Below are 20,316 nucleotides of genomic sequence, written 5' to 3'. Positions count from 1 at the left end.
CTGTGGTAGGGTGGGGCCACAATGGGGGGGGGGACACATTTTTACATAGGAATATATAGAGTATATCTTTAAAAATCTTCCTTCTTAAAACCCATTTGGCCAGGAAAGCTGAAATTTGTGTGGAAGCATTCTCAGGTAGTGAAAATTCAAGTTTATTTGAATCATGATTCCCGGGGGTAGGATGGGGTCACAAGGGGAGGGGGACAAATTTTTACATAGGAATATACCGGTATATAAAAATATTTTTGAATCTTTTTCTAAAAAACATTTGTCTAGAAAAGCTGTAACTTTAGTGAAAGCAACTTCAGATAGTGTAGATAGAAATTTGTTCAAATAAAATTCTTAAGGAGTAAGGTGGGGCCACATTTGGAATCCAGTTGTACAAAGGAAGACATTTTTATTATTCACAAAAGATGAATTGTTATTATATGCTTTTACTTAAATGCAAGCATTTTTACACATCACTGATTTTTAACTGGGTTTTCCGACGGAGAAATCCAGATATTAAAATGGTAAAAATGGTGGGTGTGTTAATGGCGGCTGCCAAAATTAAGGGTACCCTCATTGTATGGGTAACTCCTCTTACAGTTTTCAAGATAGGAAGTCGTTTGTAGATCAATTGTACATATATCAGAGGTGTGCATATTGCAAGGATTTTGATTTCTGATATTTTATGAAAAAAATACCAGCTTTTGAGGTTATTCATTTTTTGACAAAATATTGCATATAGGGTTCTCCCTTTCACTGGATACAGTAGGTAGTGTTTATCAATTCAGGGTTGACATGGATTATGGTTACAGTTTACTGAAAGAAAACCTGGTCTGCTGTCACATTCACAGCTTTTCACTTGTCTAAGATTGGTTGAACTTTGGCCCCATGATGATTTTTCTGCCTCACAAGGGGTTCAGAGTTTGATGTAGGTTTATAACCTGTATTTAAACAATTGTTTATAGGTTTTTTTTGAGAACTGCAATGCTGAATGTGATATGTGACTATAAAATAATCCAGTTAGAAAAGGAACTTGATTATCAACATAAGAAAATCCAGGGGGAAACAGATTTTTTTTTATACAGGATCTACATGTACATGTATTATACCACATTGTCCAGATATTTTTATTATGACTCCATGAAGCTGATTTTATCATGCACATTTTTGCTCAGGTGAGCGATGTGGCCCATGGGCCTCTTGTTTTATCAATTATAATTCCCTTGCTTATTTAGCTGTATTGATAACTAAGTTTGACCATCTATTTTAGAGAAAAACAAAGGGAAATCAAGACCAAAAAGACCATGTCCATTTTGTGGTCAAGTGAAAGGCAGACTAACAGAACATATCAAGTCAAAACACAAAACAGAAGAAAAAGTGAAGCATGCCCTAACGCTTCCCAAAGATCTCAGGGACAGAGCCTTTGACACAATGAAAAAAGAGGGCATTTTTATGGCAAACAACCAGTTGCTTAAGTCTCGTGATGTGGACATGACCAACCTTATCCGAGAAAGAAACCAAGGAAAGAAGAGTTTGAAGGCTTGTTCAACATGCAAAGGGTTTTTCAGTACATCACAGATTTATAAACATATAAGGAAATGTCTTGGAGCTGAAGGATCTACCAATACACCTGTATCATTGTCTACAAGAAGCTTAGTGGATGATTCGGAGTTCACCACAGATTTTAAGGAAGAGGTTTTGGAAAGTTTCAGGGATTCTGACTATGGAGATTTGATACGAAATGATAATTGGATCAAACACTACGGTTACTTTCTTTATGAAAACATGCAGGGAAGCTGTAAAAAGTTTGAAAAAAGGCTGTCATTAAATTCAAAGCTGAGACGATTGGCTCATTTGTTTTTAGAATTTAAAAGTGTTATGGCAGATAGAAAACAGAAAGTTGTAGAAAGTTGCAGTGAGATGTTTAATATAGATTACTATGAGGAATTGAAGCAAGCTATTGGAAACATGACAAGAGACAAAGAAAGCAACAAAATTAAGAATGGTCTAAAGCTAACATTGAAGTACCTGGTGAAAGATGTGTGTGATGCTATGCATGTATACTACCTGAAAAGAAAGGAAAATCAAAAAGCAGCTGATCTTGGAAACTATATGGTAGTCCTCAGCAAATCATGGTCATCCTTCTTCAAGAATGCAGAAGAATCTATAATTACCAAAAGACTTACCGAACTAAGGGCACCCGTCAAGCTTCCCAGTAAATCTGACATTGTGAAACTTCGAGACCACACAAAGAAAACTATCCAGGATCAGACAGGAGATGGGTATTGCTTGCTAGAAAATGCAGACTTCTGTCAGTTAAGAGATGCTCTTGTATCAAGACTAACTCTATTCAATGCAAGAAGAGGGGGAGAACCAAGTAGGATGGTTATTTCTGAATTAGAAGATGCCTTAAGTGACAAATGGGTAGATAAGAGCAGGATAGATTTTGTTAAGGATGACATTGAAAAAAAATTATTATGTGATACTAAAATAGCTTATCTCCATGCTTCCAAAATTGCAAAACTTGTCCCAGTCATAATCCCAACCGACTGCTTAAAAGCACTGAATGTTTTAGTTGATGTTGAAGTTAGGAGAGCAGTAGGAATTAACCCTAACAACAATTTTGTTTTTCCAAATACTAAAAATTCCATGGGCCATGTAGTTGGCTGGGATTGTGTAAATAGAATGTGCCAGGAAGCAGGACTGGAAAAAAGAATGAATGCTACCAGTATGAGGCATTATGTTGCTACAGAATATGCTCTTTTGGATGTTGCAGCACGTGACCGTGACTTATTTTATAAGCACATGGGACATTCTGAGACAATTAATGAAAATATCTATCAATGCCCCCCTGCAGTGAGAGAAATTACACATGTTGGAAGAGTTCTTGGTCAAATGGATGCCATGAATGAAGGTAATTGATTTATTCATTCTCTAAAGGTATTTATTTAGATTATCGGTGTGATGTACACAAGTTTCCTCTACATTAAAAAAGCAAGTTCAAGGTAAAAAAAAAAATGATTTTTTGCAACAGTTGCAGAACATGTACTTGAAGTACTAAACACACTAAATTTTAATGTAGCCAAATTTGCAGGGGCAATACACTAGCTATTGTAAACCAAATTTTATTAGCGATTACTTTATTTCGTGACGTACTGGAGATAAATTGGTATGTGACTAATTTTTGCAACCAAAATATATCCAGACCCGGGTTGTTATTAAAACCATACCACAAGTACTGTTAGCAGCGAGAAGCATTTGCAACGGCGAGGCTCTCGCAGTTCTGAAACTTTCTTTCACGTGAATTAAAGTTGGTTTACAGTAACTGTTTCTTGCAGGAAAGATTTTTAATGTAAAAGCATGTTTGCCCAAAATTATTTGCCATTTCAATTTTGTTTTAAGATGAAGCTGATTTGCCAAATAGAGATATTGACTCTGGTGTCAATGATGAAGAAATTGATGCAATAGAAGGTTTGCTGAGTTTTGTTCTTTTTTTAAAACAAAATTAGGAACAATGAAACAAAAACTATTCTTTAACACAGAATTTTGTGAGAAATGATCTGCTTTTTTGTGAATATTTTTAAAAGAATCTTTTCAGTTATTTTGTGTGTAAAATATAAAAAAAATTAGCTGCCCAAAATATATTAAAGTAATCTTTTGAACAACCAAGTGCATCGTCAAATACAATTTAAATGTTCTTTTTTTTTTTGGGGGGGGGGTATTTTTTTTTTTAGCTCACCAGAGCTTAATGCTAAAGTGAGCTTTTCTGATAAAAATTTGTCAATTGTCTGTCATTGTTGTTGGTATTGTCGTTGTTTTAAACTTTTCTCATTTTAATCTTCTTCTCCAGAACCACTTGGACGATTTAAACCAAACTTGGCACAAAGCATCACTGGGTGAAGGGGATTCACCTTTGTTCAGATGAAGGGCCACACCCTTTTTAAAGGGGAGATCATTTAGAATTATTAATTTTTTTTGGTATTTTTAAAAAATCTTCTGAAAAACTATAATCCAGAAAACTGTATTGAATGAAAGCATCCTCAGTTAATGAAAGTTCAAATTTGTTTAAATCATTGTCCCCGGGGGTAGGGTGGGACAACAATGGGGGGGATATATTTTACATGGGAATATAAAATATTTAAAAATCTTCTTATAAACTATTAGGCCAGAAAAACTTAAATGTGTGTGGAGGCATCCTCAGGTAGTGTAGATTCAAGTTCATTCAAATCATGGTCCCCGGGGTAGGGTTGGGCAACCATAGGGTTTTCAAGTTTTACATAGAAATATATAGCAATAATCGCTACTTCTTATCTTCTGCCTAAAAACTATTTTGCCAGAAAAGCTCAAATTTGAGTTGAAGCATCTTCAGATAGTGCTGATTTTAGTTTGTTTAAGCATGGTCCCAGGGGTAGGTTAAATGTGAATGTATAGGGAAAATCTTTAAAAATCTTCTTCAATATTTGGTCAGAAAAACTTGTGAGGAAGCATCCTAAGATACTGTAGATTCAAATTTGTTCAAATCATGATCTCCAGGATATGATTGGGCCACCTTTGGGGGGGGGGGGGGGGGGTCAAATTTTTACATAGGACGATATAGTAAAAAATCTTTAAAAATCTTCTTGAAAAGTATTCAGTCAAAAAAGCAGTCAAAGCACAGGTTGTGCAGATTATAGTTTTATCAAATCATTTCCTAGAGAAAAGTGGGGCAACAAAGGGGGGGATGTAATAATAGAGAAAAATCTTATTACAAATACTTAAACAACAAAAGGGGCTTGGAATTAACCGTAAAAATATGTGGATAAAAATCAGTAGATTTTTTAAAAAAAAATTGAGCAAGTTGTACTGTACTTAAATGTCAAGATATTTTAATTTTGATACCGTAATGTTGATTTGATTAATTAAGACTATTGTCGCTCAGGTAAGTGATGTGGCCCCTGGGCCTCATTTTTTATTTTTTGCAGAATTTCTTGGTCTGATGGCAGAGGAAGTTTCAACTTTTCAGTTACTTGATCTTAGCAAGAAAGTAGAAGAAAAGGAAGTCACGGTTGATGTAAAAAAATTGACATCAAAGAAGGCACTACTTCTTGACAAAAATCTCCAAAAAAAGGCAAAGCAGTACTTTACTTCAAGTGCTTGGCTTGCAGTCAAAAATACTTTGAAAATGCTAGAAGGTATGTCATTATGATATATCTTCAAACTGAAAAAAAAATGTTATTAAAGTAATGAAGAAGTTTCAATATTTAAACGAAGAATTGCTCTATTTTTTACATTGTCATACAACCATAGCATTTAAGTTATACAATTTAGTGTTACATATTGATGATTTTTTTTCTGATGGTGCATTATGAATGGGATTTCTACTGTTTTTGGTCCAGGTTGCTTGTTTTTGATCAAAAGCAATTGCTTAAAGTAGTCCGAGTATCGCATAGCTGCAATAATGTAGCCCTCTCCAATTTTTTATATTTGATGTTTACTGGAGAGGGCTACAATTCCACAGGATCTCTGTAATGGTGCAAAATTAATTTTTTAATGTGACTGACTTCGGTCTAACAATTTCGATTTTATATTTGACTTCCTTTAGACAAAACCAGATAAAACACATAAGCATGATTACCAGTCGTCTTTTTCAGCAGCCATGACAGTTCTCGCGTGATTGTATGGGATATACGCTTGGAGTTTTGATGGCCTTGATAACGTGAATGACAGTGTAAATAATTGATCTTACCTCGTCATACTTGCCAACCTCCAACATGTGAAAATCTGGTCATGACCAGATTTGGAAAGTAAAAAATCTGGTCATAGCGCGTAACGACATTCACGACATATTTACCATGCATTTCATAGGTATATACAATAGAAATATGTGTTAAAAACTTATGTGTAATGCTTTATTGCAAAGAAGCATTTTAACTAACAGTTGCTGATTTTGAATTTTGCAAAGTGATCTGACACAGAAAATGGTAGGTTGTGTTCAGCTAAAAAAAAAATGCAAAAAGAGTTTCTGCTACATTAACCTTGCTTTTGAACTCTGTAAATGATGGCATGAAAGTTGTAAGTGACTTGGAAGAGTTATGTGTATTAAAAAGCATCCTATACATGACTTAGCGTTTTTGAATGTTTAGTCAGATCATTTTGGGCACAAAATCCAATATTCAAATGTGCGTTATATAGAACATAAAAGCCTCGTTTTGTACTCGATTACTTTGTTTTATTTATGGGAATTCATTTTCCCAGATATGTTGATAGGTACAAAAATATCGTTTTCTTTTTGTTGGTTTTGATTCCGCTGGCCCCGATGAAGACCTTTTCTTATTGGAAGCCATCACACCTTCGCTTAGTCAAAACAACTCACGATAATAATTACACATAATGTGTCTGTTATAGCCATCGGCATTGTTTACGTGTTACGTAAATCCAAGCTCAGCTTGGGTTCATAACTGGAAGTCAAACGCGCAACGTAATTTACGAACCAAATCCGGAAATCGGGAGATTTTCGGGTTGTTCGACAAAAATCGGGTGAAAAGCATGACCCGCCGGGTCATAAAAAATAATCGGGTGAAGGGTTGAAAAATCGGGTGTGACCCGACGAAATCGGGTCAGTTGGCAAGTATGTACCTCGTTCTATCACTAAAACATCGTTTCAGGAAATGGTATATAAAGGAAAATTCATATTTACCGCGATATGTTTAAAATAGGGAAAATCAACGGCCGCCATTCCCCCCCAAACTATCAATGTTTCATGATGGTTTTTATAATCCATACGCAATTTCTTTAATTTTGTGATCGAAAGATAGCACAAAGGATGAAAATTGACGGCTGCTTTTTTCCCAAATAACTATCGATGTTTAATGATGATTTTATAACCCAAGATTAATTACTGTAATTTCATGATCGGAACATGGCCCAAGCGATATTAGAGTCAAAGTTCTTACAATTTTACTTAAAAAGGACGGCATGATTTACATGGGCAGTATCAAATATCATTTGACACTTCGTAAAGAGTTTCTTATACAACATCGGAGAAGTTGAAGATCATCATACATAGAAAAGAACGGCAACTGAGCTTAGTGCTCAAAAGTAATATTGTTTGCAGATATAAACCAAAACAACATCAGAAGAAATGATTTATTTGATTAATTATAGTAAAACCTTTTGATTGTTGTTTAAATATTGTGAAGAAACGTATGTATGTCCTATATCGTCATTATCAAGTCGTACAAATGATTGATGTAATTTTAGCAGAGTGTATATTAAGCAATAATGTTAAACTGCATAACTGGACACAAAGTAATTAAGTTTAATAAAATCAGAATAATAGCTTAATATCTACATGCACTTGGAAACACCCTGTGAAGTCCGACACGAGACAGGTGCATGCTTCTGACACCGGAAATTGTCAAACAAACATTGATCACACGCCGAGTCAACAGGTGGCTGCTTACGTAATGGCGAATACACTGGCGATATTTAAACTTGTTTGATGCAAGAAATAGTGTTAAGAGAGGATAAATATTTCAATACATGGGAAAAAAACCTAAGAATAATGTATTTATGATGCAGTAAATTTAGTATACACTCATACAGCTTGCATAACACGCTATATCGACAGTCACTACTCCCGTGGTATCAAGAATCATGGCTTGAAAAAATGGGGTAAAATTTTTGTACTATGTATAACACACACCCCCCACTTTTGATCAAATTTTGGCTGAAAAAAGTGTGTGTTATACACGCGACATTACGGTATGTAAAGCATGCATTTCAGTCTTAAGGTGGTACAGTAACCTTGCATATCGTGATGTACTCCCTATTGAAATAAACAATAAAGTATGAATATAATATTTTCCCCCAAAATAATGTTACCTTACAGTGAAGCGCAATGGGTTAGAGCATTTAACTGCATGTCTGTAAGTAGAAAATTCAAATCCTGCTGGATTTTTCCAAAATCCTACCAGCCCCTGGACACAAAACAAAGAGTCAATATACTGGGGCCTTATACTGATAGCTTTTAAGTGAAATTTACTATATATTTCGAGATGCGAACAATCCATAGTCTGACCTTTAAAAGAAATTCTTGTTAAAATATTCTATGTAGGTTTTAGCCCCTATGAAGTTTTTTTTAAAATAATTTTATTGATATATTTTCTGACTGGTTATCAGTATTGGTCACCCTTACACCCAAAACATATGGTTTTCATTGTATTGCAGGATTGAAGCGAAAAGCAGAATATGCTTCTGGTCAAGGAGTGAGTACTCAAACACCAGAAGAAATGAGAGTTGAAACACCAGAAGAAGTGAGAGACGAAATACCAGAAGAAGTGAGTGTTGGAACTTTTTTTGCTGTTTAACGGACAAAACAAAAAATTACCCCCTTCCCCCCCCCCCCCCCACACACACACACAAATAAGTTTTGGGGAGTATATAGGAATCATCTTGTCTCTGTCCATCTGGTTGTCTTCAGCCTGTATTCCTCTGTCTGTCCGTCTGTATGTCTGCCAGTTTCTACTTCAGAGTTCAAACTTACCTGTAAGAAATAGTCATGTCTTTGACCTAGGGACATTGGGGAAAGTTCAATGTCACATTCGCTTATATACCCTAAAACCTCTAAAAATAAGACTGATTTAATAAAATGCCAGTTTTGAAAATAAGCTACCTCTTTCTTGCACTGAAAATGGCTCGAAAATAAGCCTGTTTTTAAAAAGAAAAAAAAAAGTCATGACAATTCCAGTTTGAATCAAAGATTTCAGACTACCGTAAAGTCTCATGTGTAGCATACCCTGTGTGGATCTATATCATGCTGAGAAAAATCCTGTTGTAACTGTGCATTATGCGCATCCCCAAAAAGACGAAATATTTTAAAAGCTAGATACTGTGGTTTCATTAATATACGTTGAATACCAATTTTCGTGGATTTCGTTGTTAAGTTTATCCATGAAAATAAATGTTCATTGAAGTGAAATTTCTACTAACATTTTGTATTGATAGGATTCATTAACCATGAATTTACGTATCCTTGAAAATGTGTTTTTCACTTTAACCACGAAAAATATTAATGAAACCACAGTATGCATGATGTGTACATTGTATATTAAATTTGTTTAAAAGTAATAATGTAAGCAACAGCAGTAATTATTTACGGTAACTGATATTTAATCCAATTAATTGAACATTGTAAAATAAACATTGTGAAGAAACGTTACAGCATAACAGGACGTTAAGTAAATGATTTTTAATTAAATCGTAATTATTGCTGATCTTCCTGTAGTCATAGTGTATCTGTTTGTAAATACTCAGAGCAAAAGAAAATTGTTATATGCAAATATACTTTAATCAGTTTAGAGAAGATTTATCTGCAAAGTGAATGTGTGATACTATGTAGCAATTGTTCCATTTGTTCTTCCTTACATTCAATTAATTGAATTTAAATTCTAATGTGTAGTTTTTAGCACCACCTAGGAAAAAAACATTTGAAGAGCATAGTTCAGATTTTCATGAAGAAAGTCTGAATGGTTCCGAATATTTGGAACCTAGTTCTTCACCTCAAGATAGTGAAGATGAAAATACATTTGAAGGTGAAGAAATTACTAAAGAAGAAAGAAACGCACTTAAGGGTATGTATTGAGAAACTACACAAATAAACTCTATTTATTTATTAATCAACATCTTGTGATTGCATTTTAGAAAATATACAATTTTCTGATGGAAAAATAGATTGTTTAAAAACTATAGGAACTATTCTTATTGAAGGTTCAATCAAGAAAGTCAAACGTCTCAGACATGTATGGTCCTCGGAAGAAGATAAAGCGGTTTACTCCTTCTTCCAAATGGAAATAGAGGATTCACCTGGTACTGGAAACGAAGGAACCTTGAGAGGTGAGTTGGATTCTAAAAGCAGTAGAATTGTGCACGACCTTTTTCTTACATATTTTATATGTACCGGTACACATGTAATAAAGGTTTCTGATTAGTAATTAACAATATCAACTAAAGTATAAAAGACTTTTGAAATTGAGTTATATCAATGCATGCAATAAAAAGGTTTACATGCATTTTCAATCAAGTGGATTAAGCTAATTTTTTTTTGAGAAAAAATCTGTGAGTGTAGAGACTTTAAAAATTAACAATAATTTCCTTTGTTCAGTAAAAATAGGCTAAGATGGCAAACTTTAACATATGAGATAAATAAGAACTAGTAGGAAATTGTATATTCTTTAAATGATGTTAACATGCTTATCACAAATCATGCAGTGCAATAAACTGCAAGTCAAGTTTACTGATATGGCCAAGTTAAAAGAAATATTCAGTCATCATTAAAATTGCATATATAGCTTCTTTTTCTTCACAAACTTCAAGATAATATTGACATGTCTGGTAACTAATGAAATCACCAGAAGTGGCTTCTTTCATCTTCAATATTGGTAATCATATGCTTAAAAACTTATTATTCATTCGCCTTATAAAAGCATTTGTGTGTCAGGCTTGTGATCCGTACATTCTGAGTTCGAATCTAGAAGGGGCTTTTGTTGTTACTTACTATTGAATTTTTTAGATATTCATTTTTTATCCCCAAACTTGAAATCTTTTGCTTATTTGACATATGTACAGTTTATTTATGATTAAAACTTTCATAATTAGATAATTTAATGTTAATTTGATTGACTTTTTCCAGGTGTGTTATTCCACCTTAATCACAGCTCACTGCATGTGGCTTGGGTACTTTACCTGTGCGCTTCTTCAGTGACACCACTGACTGTTTATTGTTTTATTTAGTGTTTTAGAGTAAAATCTGAACATTTAAAGCTTTCATTTTTTTTTTAATTTAAGGCGGATGCACTACAAAACACGCTACTGATTTTAGTCAAAACTGGAAGTATTCATAAAAAGTGAACTAGATAAAAACATGACATACTATGATAAAGGTAGACAGTACTTTGATGGATTTTGATATATCCAAGCTACACAGCAGCTTTTTAAGGCCAAAATCACAAAAAAAAACCTCAGTTGTTGTTGAAATTTGCATGTAAAGATTAAGAAGTTAGGAGGGAAAGGGGTATGGGGAAGACCAATGTGGTTGTAGGAGAATTTAGTCTCCAATGGGGGAGATTGGTCGGATGCGGGATTTAGATTTTCAGGCCATTTTGCCGGAGTCTCTCACCCAATTCTGGTGGGTTAAAACCTCGGTCAAGACTTCCGTCTACTGTCAATTCCAGTTGTCACTGGAAGTTAATTTTAAAAAAATTAATTTTTCAACTTTTTAATTTTTTAGCTCACTTGAGCTGAATGCTCAAGTAAGCTATACTGATCACATTTTGTCCGTCGTCCGTCTGTTTATCCGTCTGTAAACTTTACATTTGAAACTTCTTCTCTAAAACTGCTTGGCCAATTTCAACCAAATTTGGCACAAGGCATCTTTATGGGATATGGCAAATTTAAATTGTAGAAATAAAAGACCGATCTTTATTCAAAACGGAGAAAACCTCGAAACTGTAGAAAAAGGGTGCATTTTAAAAATCTTCTTCTCAAGAACTACTGAGTCAAATTGAATGTAATTTAGCATAAATAATCCTTATAGAAAGGAAAATATAAATTGCAAAAATTATGGGCTTATTCTGTTTCAAATCTGAGTTATAGCGAAAATAATAATAAAGCAAAGGCGTGTTTCAAACAGTTTATAGCTTCAGGTTTGGTATCCATGAGTCTTGGTAAAATGGGTAGGCAAAACCGGGCCGGGGTAAAACAAAAAAATGGCAGTTATTAATCTGCCAATCTCATTAAAATTTTTACATGTAGACCGGTAAATCAGACAGCTGATTGTTTACATGTACCTGCGCAAAATCTGATGCACTAATGTTCAACATATTATAAAATACTATTCATTCTCTTGGTACATGTATTTCGGTACGATCTCTACGTAATGGTTGATGAATGCAACATATTTGATTAAGATGCTCAGCAATTTCAATCTAAATGGAGATTATTCTCGCTGCTAGAAATATATAAGTATATACAGGTGACACTCAATGGCTCGAACTTCGATCTCTTGAAGTTCTTGATCTCTCAAAGTGAACTCACAGTCCCAATTTTCTTTCTCTATATAACTAAGCAAATTTACTCTTGATCTCTCGAACTCCGATCTCTTGAAGTTCTTGATAACTCGAAGTAAAACCGAGGACCCATTATACACATTTCATTGTTTTTCACTCTTGATAACTCGAAGTGGTTGCTGTGTACACATGCGCCCAAAAAAACGTGATACTACCCCTTGCTTCCTTTAAAGGGTAGATAGGTTATTTGTAACTGATCTATTAATTTCAACATTGTGAAAGTTACGGTAAACTGCTCTTTATTTAAAATATTCTAACTTTATACTTAAGAAAACATAATAAAACATAATATGCTTAAAAGTTTTTTAACATGAAAAAATACATTTAATAACCACACAACTATAAGTTCTGTATTGTTTAAATTGGTTTAATAAATAATTAATGTAGCAGAAAATACGATTGAAATCATGTCAGACTATCCTTCCATGTTATACATATAGATTTCCGGCTACTTTAATTTTAGAACCAAAATGATGGAACAAAAATTTCCGTTTTTTTTAAAACTTTCAATCTCTCGAACTCTTGAAGTTTAATCATGGTCCCCTGAAGTTCAAGTTATCGAGATTCACCTGTATATGATGAAAAATAAATTGAGTTTTTTCTTTGTTTAGTGCATTTTTCTCTTGTTTTAATTGTTTCCAAATTTCTGTTTACTAACCTGAGAGTCAAGCTTTGAGTTATAAGCAAGATACAGAGCTTTGTGCACTATGCTTAGTGTATGTTTGTACACAAAGCTTAGGTAATGCTTAAGTTCGTTTATATTTAAATGCAGCTATGTTGAATAGGAAATACGAAATTTAAAAATCTTAAGTTGAATGTAATTAACTGATGTGAACAAAAACATGACTCAAACCAAGCTATGTATCTTGGTTATAATTCTATGATTGACGTAAAACTTTGGTTGATCAATAGAAATGTCTTGCTAAAAGGATGATGTGCTGTAACTACTTTCTTGTGCCCCTTCTTCAATGATGAATTGCAAAAAATCTACACAAATTTTTGATAGTTTTTTGAACAAAAGAAAGAAAAAAAACGACGTCTTTTAAACAGTTTCCATAGTCCTAGCCTGACACATTATTATTATGAAGATAAAAGCATAATCTGTGTTCTTAAAAAATTAACGAGCGTTACTCAATTTGTATGCACACACCGCTGCAGTTATGAGACTGCAGTATTCTTCAAAAAAATCATGATTCAATGCTATATGTCAGAAAATGTCAGTAAATTTTGGAGAATATTATTGGATTTTGAATTCAGTGATCTTACTTCGCTTAGCCTAGCTTCTGTCTCTGTTTCTCAAAATTTCAGTGATGATTGTTATTCTTCAGCTGCAGTGCACTTTGCACATCCGAACGTCTGCTGTCACTTCTGGTCGTCACCGGAAGAAAGTAGAAACCATTTATTTTTCAACTTTTCTTGTTTTTAATTATTTTTTTGCCACGTTACGATACAAACGCTTTACTGAATGTAGTATAAAATTATATATTTTTGTTTTAAAATTGATCCAAGTTAAAGTGGTAGACTTTTGTCCAGGCGACCCGGGTTCAATCCCCAAGTGCCGACTCTTTTTTCTTCCTTAATTGTGTTTCGATTCAAAATGTTATCCCTGAAATGATGAATTTTAAAAAGTTTTGTTTGAATTTTATCAAAACTCACAGTAACAGAGCCCTTTTCTAATCTTAAGATATGTCTGTTGAAATCCTTAGAGACGCTTACTGGAATTTGAGAAAGTGTTGAGAAATGAAAGAAACTGTCCTGATAGCTTAATATTTAATGTGTATTCAAACGGAAGACCTCTTCTTGCCCGCAACGAGTGTATTTTTTTTTTCGCTTGTTTTCTTGAAATTTATAGAAGTGATAGACTTTAAAAATACCTCTGGGCATTGTTTCATTTTTTAAGAAATCGCTTCCATTTGTCTTTGTCTGGTCTCGAGTCTAAAAACTTTGTTCCCTCCAGGTCTCAAAAACGGTAAAACTTGAACATCCAAACTTTGTGGGATAATAAACCTATGTATGTAGATGTGATTAAGTTATTTTTCCTGAGTTTTCATACTTTCCAGTATTCACCATAAGTATGTAAACATTAATATTTTTTTAAAGTTTTAAATGAAATGAGTTTATTAGTAGGTAAACTTACATATGTTATGTGTATATTAAATGTAAAATAAACAAAAAAAATCTACTTCCAGTGAAGATATCTCAGTCATGTTATCTGTACAGCAGTTTAATATCCATTTCTAAAACCAAAAATGGTTTGCTAGAGAAACAGAAACCTTCATTGATTTTTCTATGTTTTCTGTAATTGTTTTGTGTACTATGAAAGAAATTCAAAATAGATTCCTCATTCTGTCAAGTCTTGTTCTTTATGAAATCTCTAATATGAATAAAAACAACTCCAGTCACTACCTTCAGTACTTTGATTTTCATTTGGGGTTGACCAACCACATTTTTCATCCCCAATTCCCCACCCCTAAACCATATATATTCTTGGTCCTTGTGTTTAGGCAAATGAAATGGTATGTATGTCATGAGCCCCAGGGGTAGTCTTGACCCCCCCCCCCCCCCCTGAAACAGGAAGTGCCCATAATCTTAAGAACAGTTGAGATCCCTACCCTTTTCCCCTGTATATTCTTGTTCCTTGTGTCAAGGTGCATCAAGCTGTATGTAGGTCATGAGTCTTGGGGTGGTCTTGGTCCCCTTGAAACAGAAAATGATATATAGGATATGACCCCTGGGGCACATTTAAACGTTCTAGAACTGGAAATAATCAAGTACTATAGCTTTTTTATGGCGTCGAGCAAAGCTCGAAAGCGTCCACGTCCACCGGAAGTGTAATGAGCTGAACAAGGCATGCTATCAATAAATCAGTGAAAATGAGTGCAACGTTTTCTTTTGTATTTGAGGAATAAAAGAAGACTTGCTTCCATTTAGAACAGAACTGTACGTCAATATAAGAAGTTGGCAGATAAAAAAAATAGTTGATGTCTTTGACAATGTTCATACTTTTAATTGTAAACAATATGTCTTGGTTTCAGCGGATGAATACTTCACACACTTGCGATGGTTAGGCCTACGTACTCAATTTGTTTATAAAATATACCTGCCTGCAAAACAGATTATTTTGAATCCATATCGAATGTTGACTATGTACAAATGCTTGATCTTTTAGTAACAAAAAACTTCCTGCACAGAACTATATCTACAACAAAAAGTATCTTTAAACCAACTAGCCTACTTTCACTTTTAACTGTAAACGATATGAATGGGTGCCTTCTTATATCTAACCCTGATCTTTTCGGTCCGGTCATTTGGACCCATGTGATTTTTAAATCAATTGATAATAAGAGACAGAGTTTTTATCAGCAATGTACAATATATAGAATTAAATACAATCATACTTTTACTACTTATTAATTGTATTTGAATAGAGAAAAAAAAATATCTGCAATGTTTTAACTCCAAGGATATTTCTATTAAAACTTTTAAGTTACATTCAAAACTTTTTAGGAATAAGGTGAGTCAATTTGTAATGAATTGAAATTTGATTAATTTTGTGATAAAATAATTTTTATTTATCTGAAAGTAGTCGACAGATGTATTTTGTCTAATATATTTGTTTTTAAAAAGGAAGTATAATTGATACCAATTTTTAAAGCTGCTTGGTCCGATTTTATTTCAAATTTTATGCACGCTTTTAAACGATGGTTATGCTTAGTTTACGTGTAATAATAGACATTGCAGTACTTTTCCAGCCAATCAAGCCAAATTTCAATGAAGAAAAATTACGTACAAACTTTGCTAACAAAACAAACGAGATAAAAGGGTACGGCGTTATTTCGCCTCATGTTAAATTTCACCCCTGATGACGAGCCGGGTATGGTTGTATTACGACTTTGACATCGCTTGAAATAAAGGTTGAAATGATCAGACAAATTACAAATATGTGTACGTTTTGTTCGCCAATATCTCTGAAGTTTGCTTTATTTACAATCAATGCATAGCATGCAGGTTGGATAACCCCAATCATTCGGGGGACGAAACCAAACGGTTTCCTTTTCTAAACATTCCCGTGATGCATTTTGATTTGTTTTTTCGTTTGCCCAAAGAGAAATTATTTTTAATTACTTTGAATATTTCTAACTTTGAAAGGAGACTGATTCTGCTGGTATAAATAGGAGAAAGTCCATAACTTTCTAAGATAAATGGTTTGTATGGAAAAAAATATGATAGTTTATCAACAAAAAAATCGGACCAGGCAGCTTTAAATGAATGGTCAAAAACCAAATTAAAATGGTTTTTGATAATAAAAGAAATCGCAGTTCATTTTGATATTTTCATTATTTTAGTTGACTGCATAAAATCTATATTAAATTTTATTTGTGTTAATTGACCGCCCGACTCAATTTAAAAAAAAAATTAAATCTCCAGCAAAACAATAAGAAAAGTTGGTCTCATGTTATTGTACATACATTTCTTAAGAGTTACAGAACCATAATTTGTTTAAGGATTTTTTTAATCAAGTGTATATGTGATCAATGATGGAATACCATAAATTATTTTGACTTTTTAAAAAAGTTTTTCAGGTTTGTACTCTTCAAATTAACTTCAACTCGACACCATTGTGGCCCTTCAGGCCTTTGATTTATATATTGAGTTTGACACATTTAGGCCATATCCCAAGGGTACCCCCAATGATGGCCCCACTTTGTTCAGGAGCCTTCATAATCGCCCCAATTATAATTACATCTTGTTTATTATTGCAGTGGGAAAGAAAATACAAGATTTTCTTAGAAAATATCCAGAGGTTCTGAAAGATTATCAAAAGAGGGAAAGAGTTCATAAAATCAGAACTAAGATCATTAATCTGAGAAGGCAAAAGAGGGAAGAAATGAAACAAAAATGGCAGCGTCTCTTATCTGATGATGAGGAAAAAGAAGAAGGAAGAAAGAGAAGGAAAAAGACATGGAAAAATTAAGACACGGAAAAAGAGGGAAGAAATAAAACAAATTACACTATCGATGAATTTTAGCTTAAGAATTTGAATGTTCTTGATAACTTTATATGGAGCTTTTCTCCTCACAAAAATCAATGTGGTCTTAATATGGTTGAAACCACATAACCTCCCTACCCCTAATTATCTTGAATTTAAGTCTAATAAATGTGTAAAGCCCCAGTCCAGTCCAAGAAACACATTTTATTCTAGACACATGTAAATTATAATCAAATTTTTAAAATCTTTTATACGAGGGTTGTCCCAAAATAGCGTAGACATGTGGCGTTATTCAGTTAATCGAAGACAAAGGAAGATGAAATTTGTGCCTCAAAGGGTTCAAAACATTTGCATTCAAATAATGTTTAAAAATGTAATATTGTTTGAGATTAAATTAGTGAAATGAAAACATGTTAGATCAGAAATTCGACATGCGGCGCAATGTCAAAAACAAAAAGTTAAAATCAAGATAATGAAATGAAAATTTCGAGAAAAAGTACTTTTCGAATGAATAAATTCAAATAAAACATACATTGATATTTGATAACAATTCTATTAATTACTTAGTTTTGGCAATAAAAAAACTTTTAAATATTTTATAGCGTGCTTTGTGACAAGTTGAAAAGTTAGCTCGTAATAAAATGACGATGTCAGCGTTTAAGGCGGCACAGCAGTAACTGATACAATTTTGTAAAGATCATGAAATAAATCCTAAGCGGCTTTGGAAGTAAATGAAATTAACAAAATCGATTAGAAATGCGTTTTGTGAATAAGTAGTTAAAAACATTGAAAATATTTGAACAAGTATGATGACAATAAGTGGAAAAAAGAAAAACCCGAACGATATCAATGGACGTCAAAATGCTGAACGACACATTTCGGTAAGACGGACGTTAGACAACAAGTAATACAGGACAAGTTTGGAGCCGACAGATCGTTTGTGCTTAGAAAATATTTTTAAAAAATGTTGAATGTGCACTCGGGGTACATGTTCAAAAATAATATTTTTTTCTGAGACATTTTCGGAAATAAAACTAAATGTTATTGTAAACGATGTGGAGGGTTTAGCAACAAGTCAACGTAAATTGGAAATTTTTGACGTCGCACATTGCGCCGCCTGACAAAACTTCATTTTCTCGAGAGATAAATAAAGTACAGATTTGAATTTTTCAGTATTGTTTGCCAAAGAGTCATTGAAGAAAACATAGAAGTCTAATGAAATTACAGTGAACAGATTTTAAATTGTGTGTCCTGTCTCCATTATTTTGGAACATCCCTCGTATGTACCGGTACTCTGGACACTTGGTTTCAGCATATGCAAAAAAAAAAGGTTTTCAAGCACAACAGTCTTTTTGCCATCAACCTTGGCTCTATAAGATATTCTTTATTTTGTTTAACCAACCACTACCAAATGTATTTTTGTATTCTTTCTTACTTAGATCAAAAGGTCTACACATTTTGATTGTAATATTTTGAACTTTGGTGATTTTTATTTTTTTTTTTAATCCATATTTTTATTGAATATCTATTTTTCATCTTTGATTATTTATTTTCAGCTCTTCTGAGCCAAAGCATTCTTGGCCCAAGGACTTTCCTTCATACTTATATAAAAGGTGTGGCCCTAAAACAAATGGAGATAATGAGGAAAGTATAAAGAAAAGTAGTGGTTGCTGAAATATATTGCTTTCAGAAAAAAAGGGAGAAGCATGAGAAATCAGGGAAACTTCTATTTCTTGACAATAGCACAATGCTGATGATGATATACAAACTTAAGATTAAGTCTTTAATAATTAAGATTGGATTAGAAACAAGTCAATAAAAACTAAAACAACTTAAATTTTTTTTTTAGATTACCCAATTAGTTGAATTTAATTAATTTGATACATTAGTTAATACATTTTATATATGGAATGTTTTGCAATTGTGTTAGCATAATGACAAATAAACTATGAAGTATTTTGGAGGTATTAGTCGAACCAGAGACATATTTATTTATGTCTCTGGTCAAACCCTTTGACCCACATTACAACCGTTATGCAGAGGATCTTTTATTTTTTAAAATAACTGTAAACAAGTGTTTATGGTTATTTCAGCATTAATTTGGTAGTGTTATGAACTAAATACAAGTAACCAACTAATTATAATATAAACACTAAAAGAAATGACTTATATCGGCTGTAAATTTCAATACATGGTATGTGGTTGTATCACCCGTATTTATAACCCCCCCTAAAGATAATGCAGCCACAAGTTGTTAATCACAACAGGGGTTAACTGAGGCTGTAAAAAAGCCTTTTGAAATTGATAAATATCATTTAATTGCCTTTGGGTTCAATTTACACGATTGTGAAGTTACCGGTCCAAAAGCGAGTATTTTGCCATTGTCGTCCCCTAGGTTGGTCCTAATTTATTAGCTCACCTGAGCCAAAGGCTCAAGTGAGCTTTTCTGATCACAATTTGTCCGTTGTCTGTCGTCGTTGTTGTCGTCGTCGTTGTAAACTTTTCACATTTTCATCTTCTTCTCAAGAACCACTGGGCAGATTTCAACCAAATTTGGCACAAAGTACCACTAAGTGAAGGGGATTCAAGTTTGTTCAAATGAAGGGCCAAGCCCTCTTTAAAGGGGAGATAATTGAGAATTATTGAAAATTTGATGGTATTTTTCAAAAATCTTCTTCTCAAAAACTATTTGGCCTGAAAAGCTTAAACTTGTATGGAGGCATCCTCAGGTAGTGTAGATTCAAGTTTGTTCAAATCATGGTCCCCGGGAGTTGGAAGGGGCCACAAGAGGGGGATCAAGTTTTACATAGGAATATATAGACAAAATCTTTAAAAATCTTCTTCTCAAAAACTAGTAGGCCAGGAAAGCTCAAATTAAAATGGAAGCATCCAGTTAGTGTAGATTCAAGTTTGTTCAAATCATGGTCCCTGTGGGTAGGGTGGGGCCACAAGAGGGGGATCAAGTTTTACATAGGAATATATAGTGAAAATCTTTTTCTCGAAAACTATTAGGCCAGGAAAGCTCAAATTTGATTGGAAGCATTCTCAGATAGTGTAGATTCAAGTTTGTTCAAATCATGGTCCCCGGGGGTAGGGTGGGGCCACAATTTGGGATCAAGTTTTACATAAGAATATATAGAGAAAATCTTTAAAAATCTTCTTCTCAAAAACTAGTAGGCCAGGAAAGCTCAATTTGGCGTGTAACCATCCTCAGATAATGTAGATTCAAGTTTA

The 20,316-nt window shown here is 33.5% G+C and overlaps 2 protein-coding genes and 1 long non-coding RNA gene across 3 annotated transcripts in view; 1 reads left to right on the top strand and 2 right to left on the bottom strand.

The window, feature by feature from the left end:
- LOC128171264 (uncharacterized) overlaps positions 1-15,542 on the bottom strand; it is a 40,728-nt gene extending 25,186 nt beyond the window's left edge. Inside the window, exons 1-2 of the long non-coding RNA XR_008242050.1 lie at positions 14,705-15,542; positions 13,359-13,460 (exon numbers count right to left, since the gene is read on the bottom strand). This is a non-coding gene — a long non-coding RNA (uncharacterized LOC128171264). The remainder of the gene's footprint in view (positions 1-13,358; positions 13,461-14,704) is intronic.
- The window catches only part of LOC128171260 (uncharacterized), an 88,586-nt gene extending 71,477 nt beyond the window's left edge, over positions 1-17,109 (top strand). The window contains exons 11-17 of the mRNA XM_052837015.1: positions 1,259-2,902; positions 3,391-3,459; positions 4,950-5,159; positions 8,197-8,306; positions 9,428-9,599; positions 9,736-9,861; positions 16,856-17,109. Of these exons, the coding sequence (XP_052692975.1) occupies positions 1,259-2,902; positions 3,391-3,459; positions 4,950-5,159; positions 8,197-8,306; positions 9,428-9,599; positions 9,736-9,861; positions 16,856-17,067 (2,543 nt within the window). The 3' untranslated portion in view covers positions 17,068-17,109. The remainder of the gene's footprint in view (positions 1-1,258; positions 2,903-3,390; positions 3,460-4,949; positions 5,160-8,196; positions 8,307-9,427; positions 9,600-9,735; positions 9,862-16,855) is intronic.
- LOC128173862 (transient receptor potential cation channel subfamily M member 2-like) overlaps positions 1-20,316 on the bottom strand; it is a 409,575-nt gene that overhangs the window by 183,189 nt on the left and 206,070 nt on the right. The window lies entirely within an intron of this gene.

The sequence above is a fragment of the Crassostrea angulata genome, chromosome 2 (genome assembly GCF_025612915.1).
Source record: "Crassostrea angulata isolate pt1a10 chromosome 2, ASM2561291v2, whole genome shotgun sequence".
Lineage (NCBI taxonomy): Eukaryota > Metazoa > Mollusca > Bivalvia > Ostreida > Ostreidae > Magallana > Magallana angulata.
The sequence above is the reverse complement of the archived record's forward strand: the minus strand, read 5'-3'. Positions and strand labels throughout refer to the sequence as shown.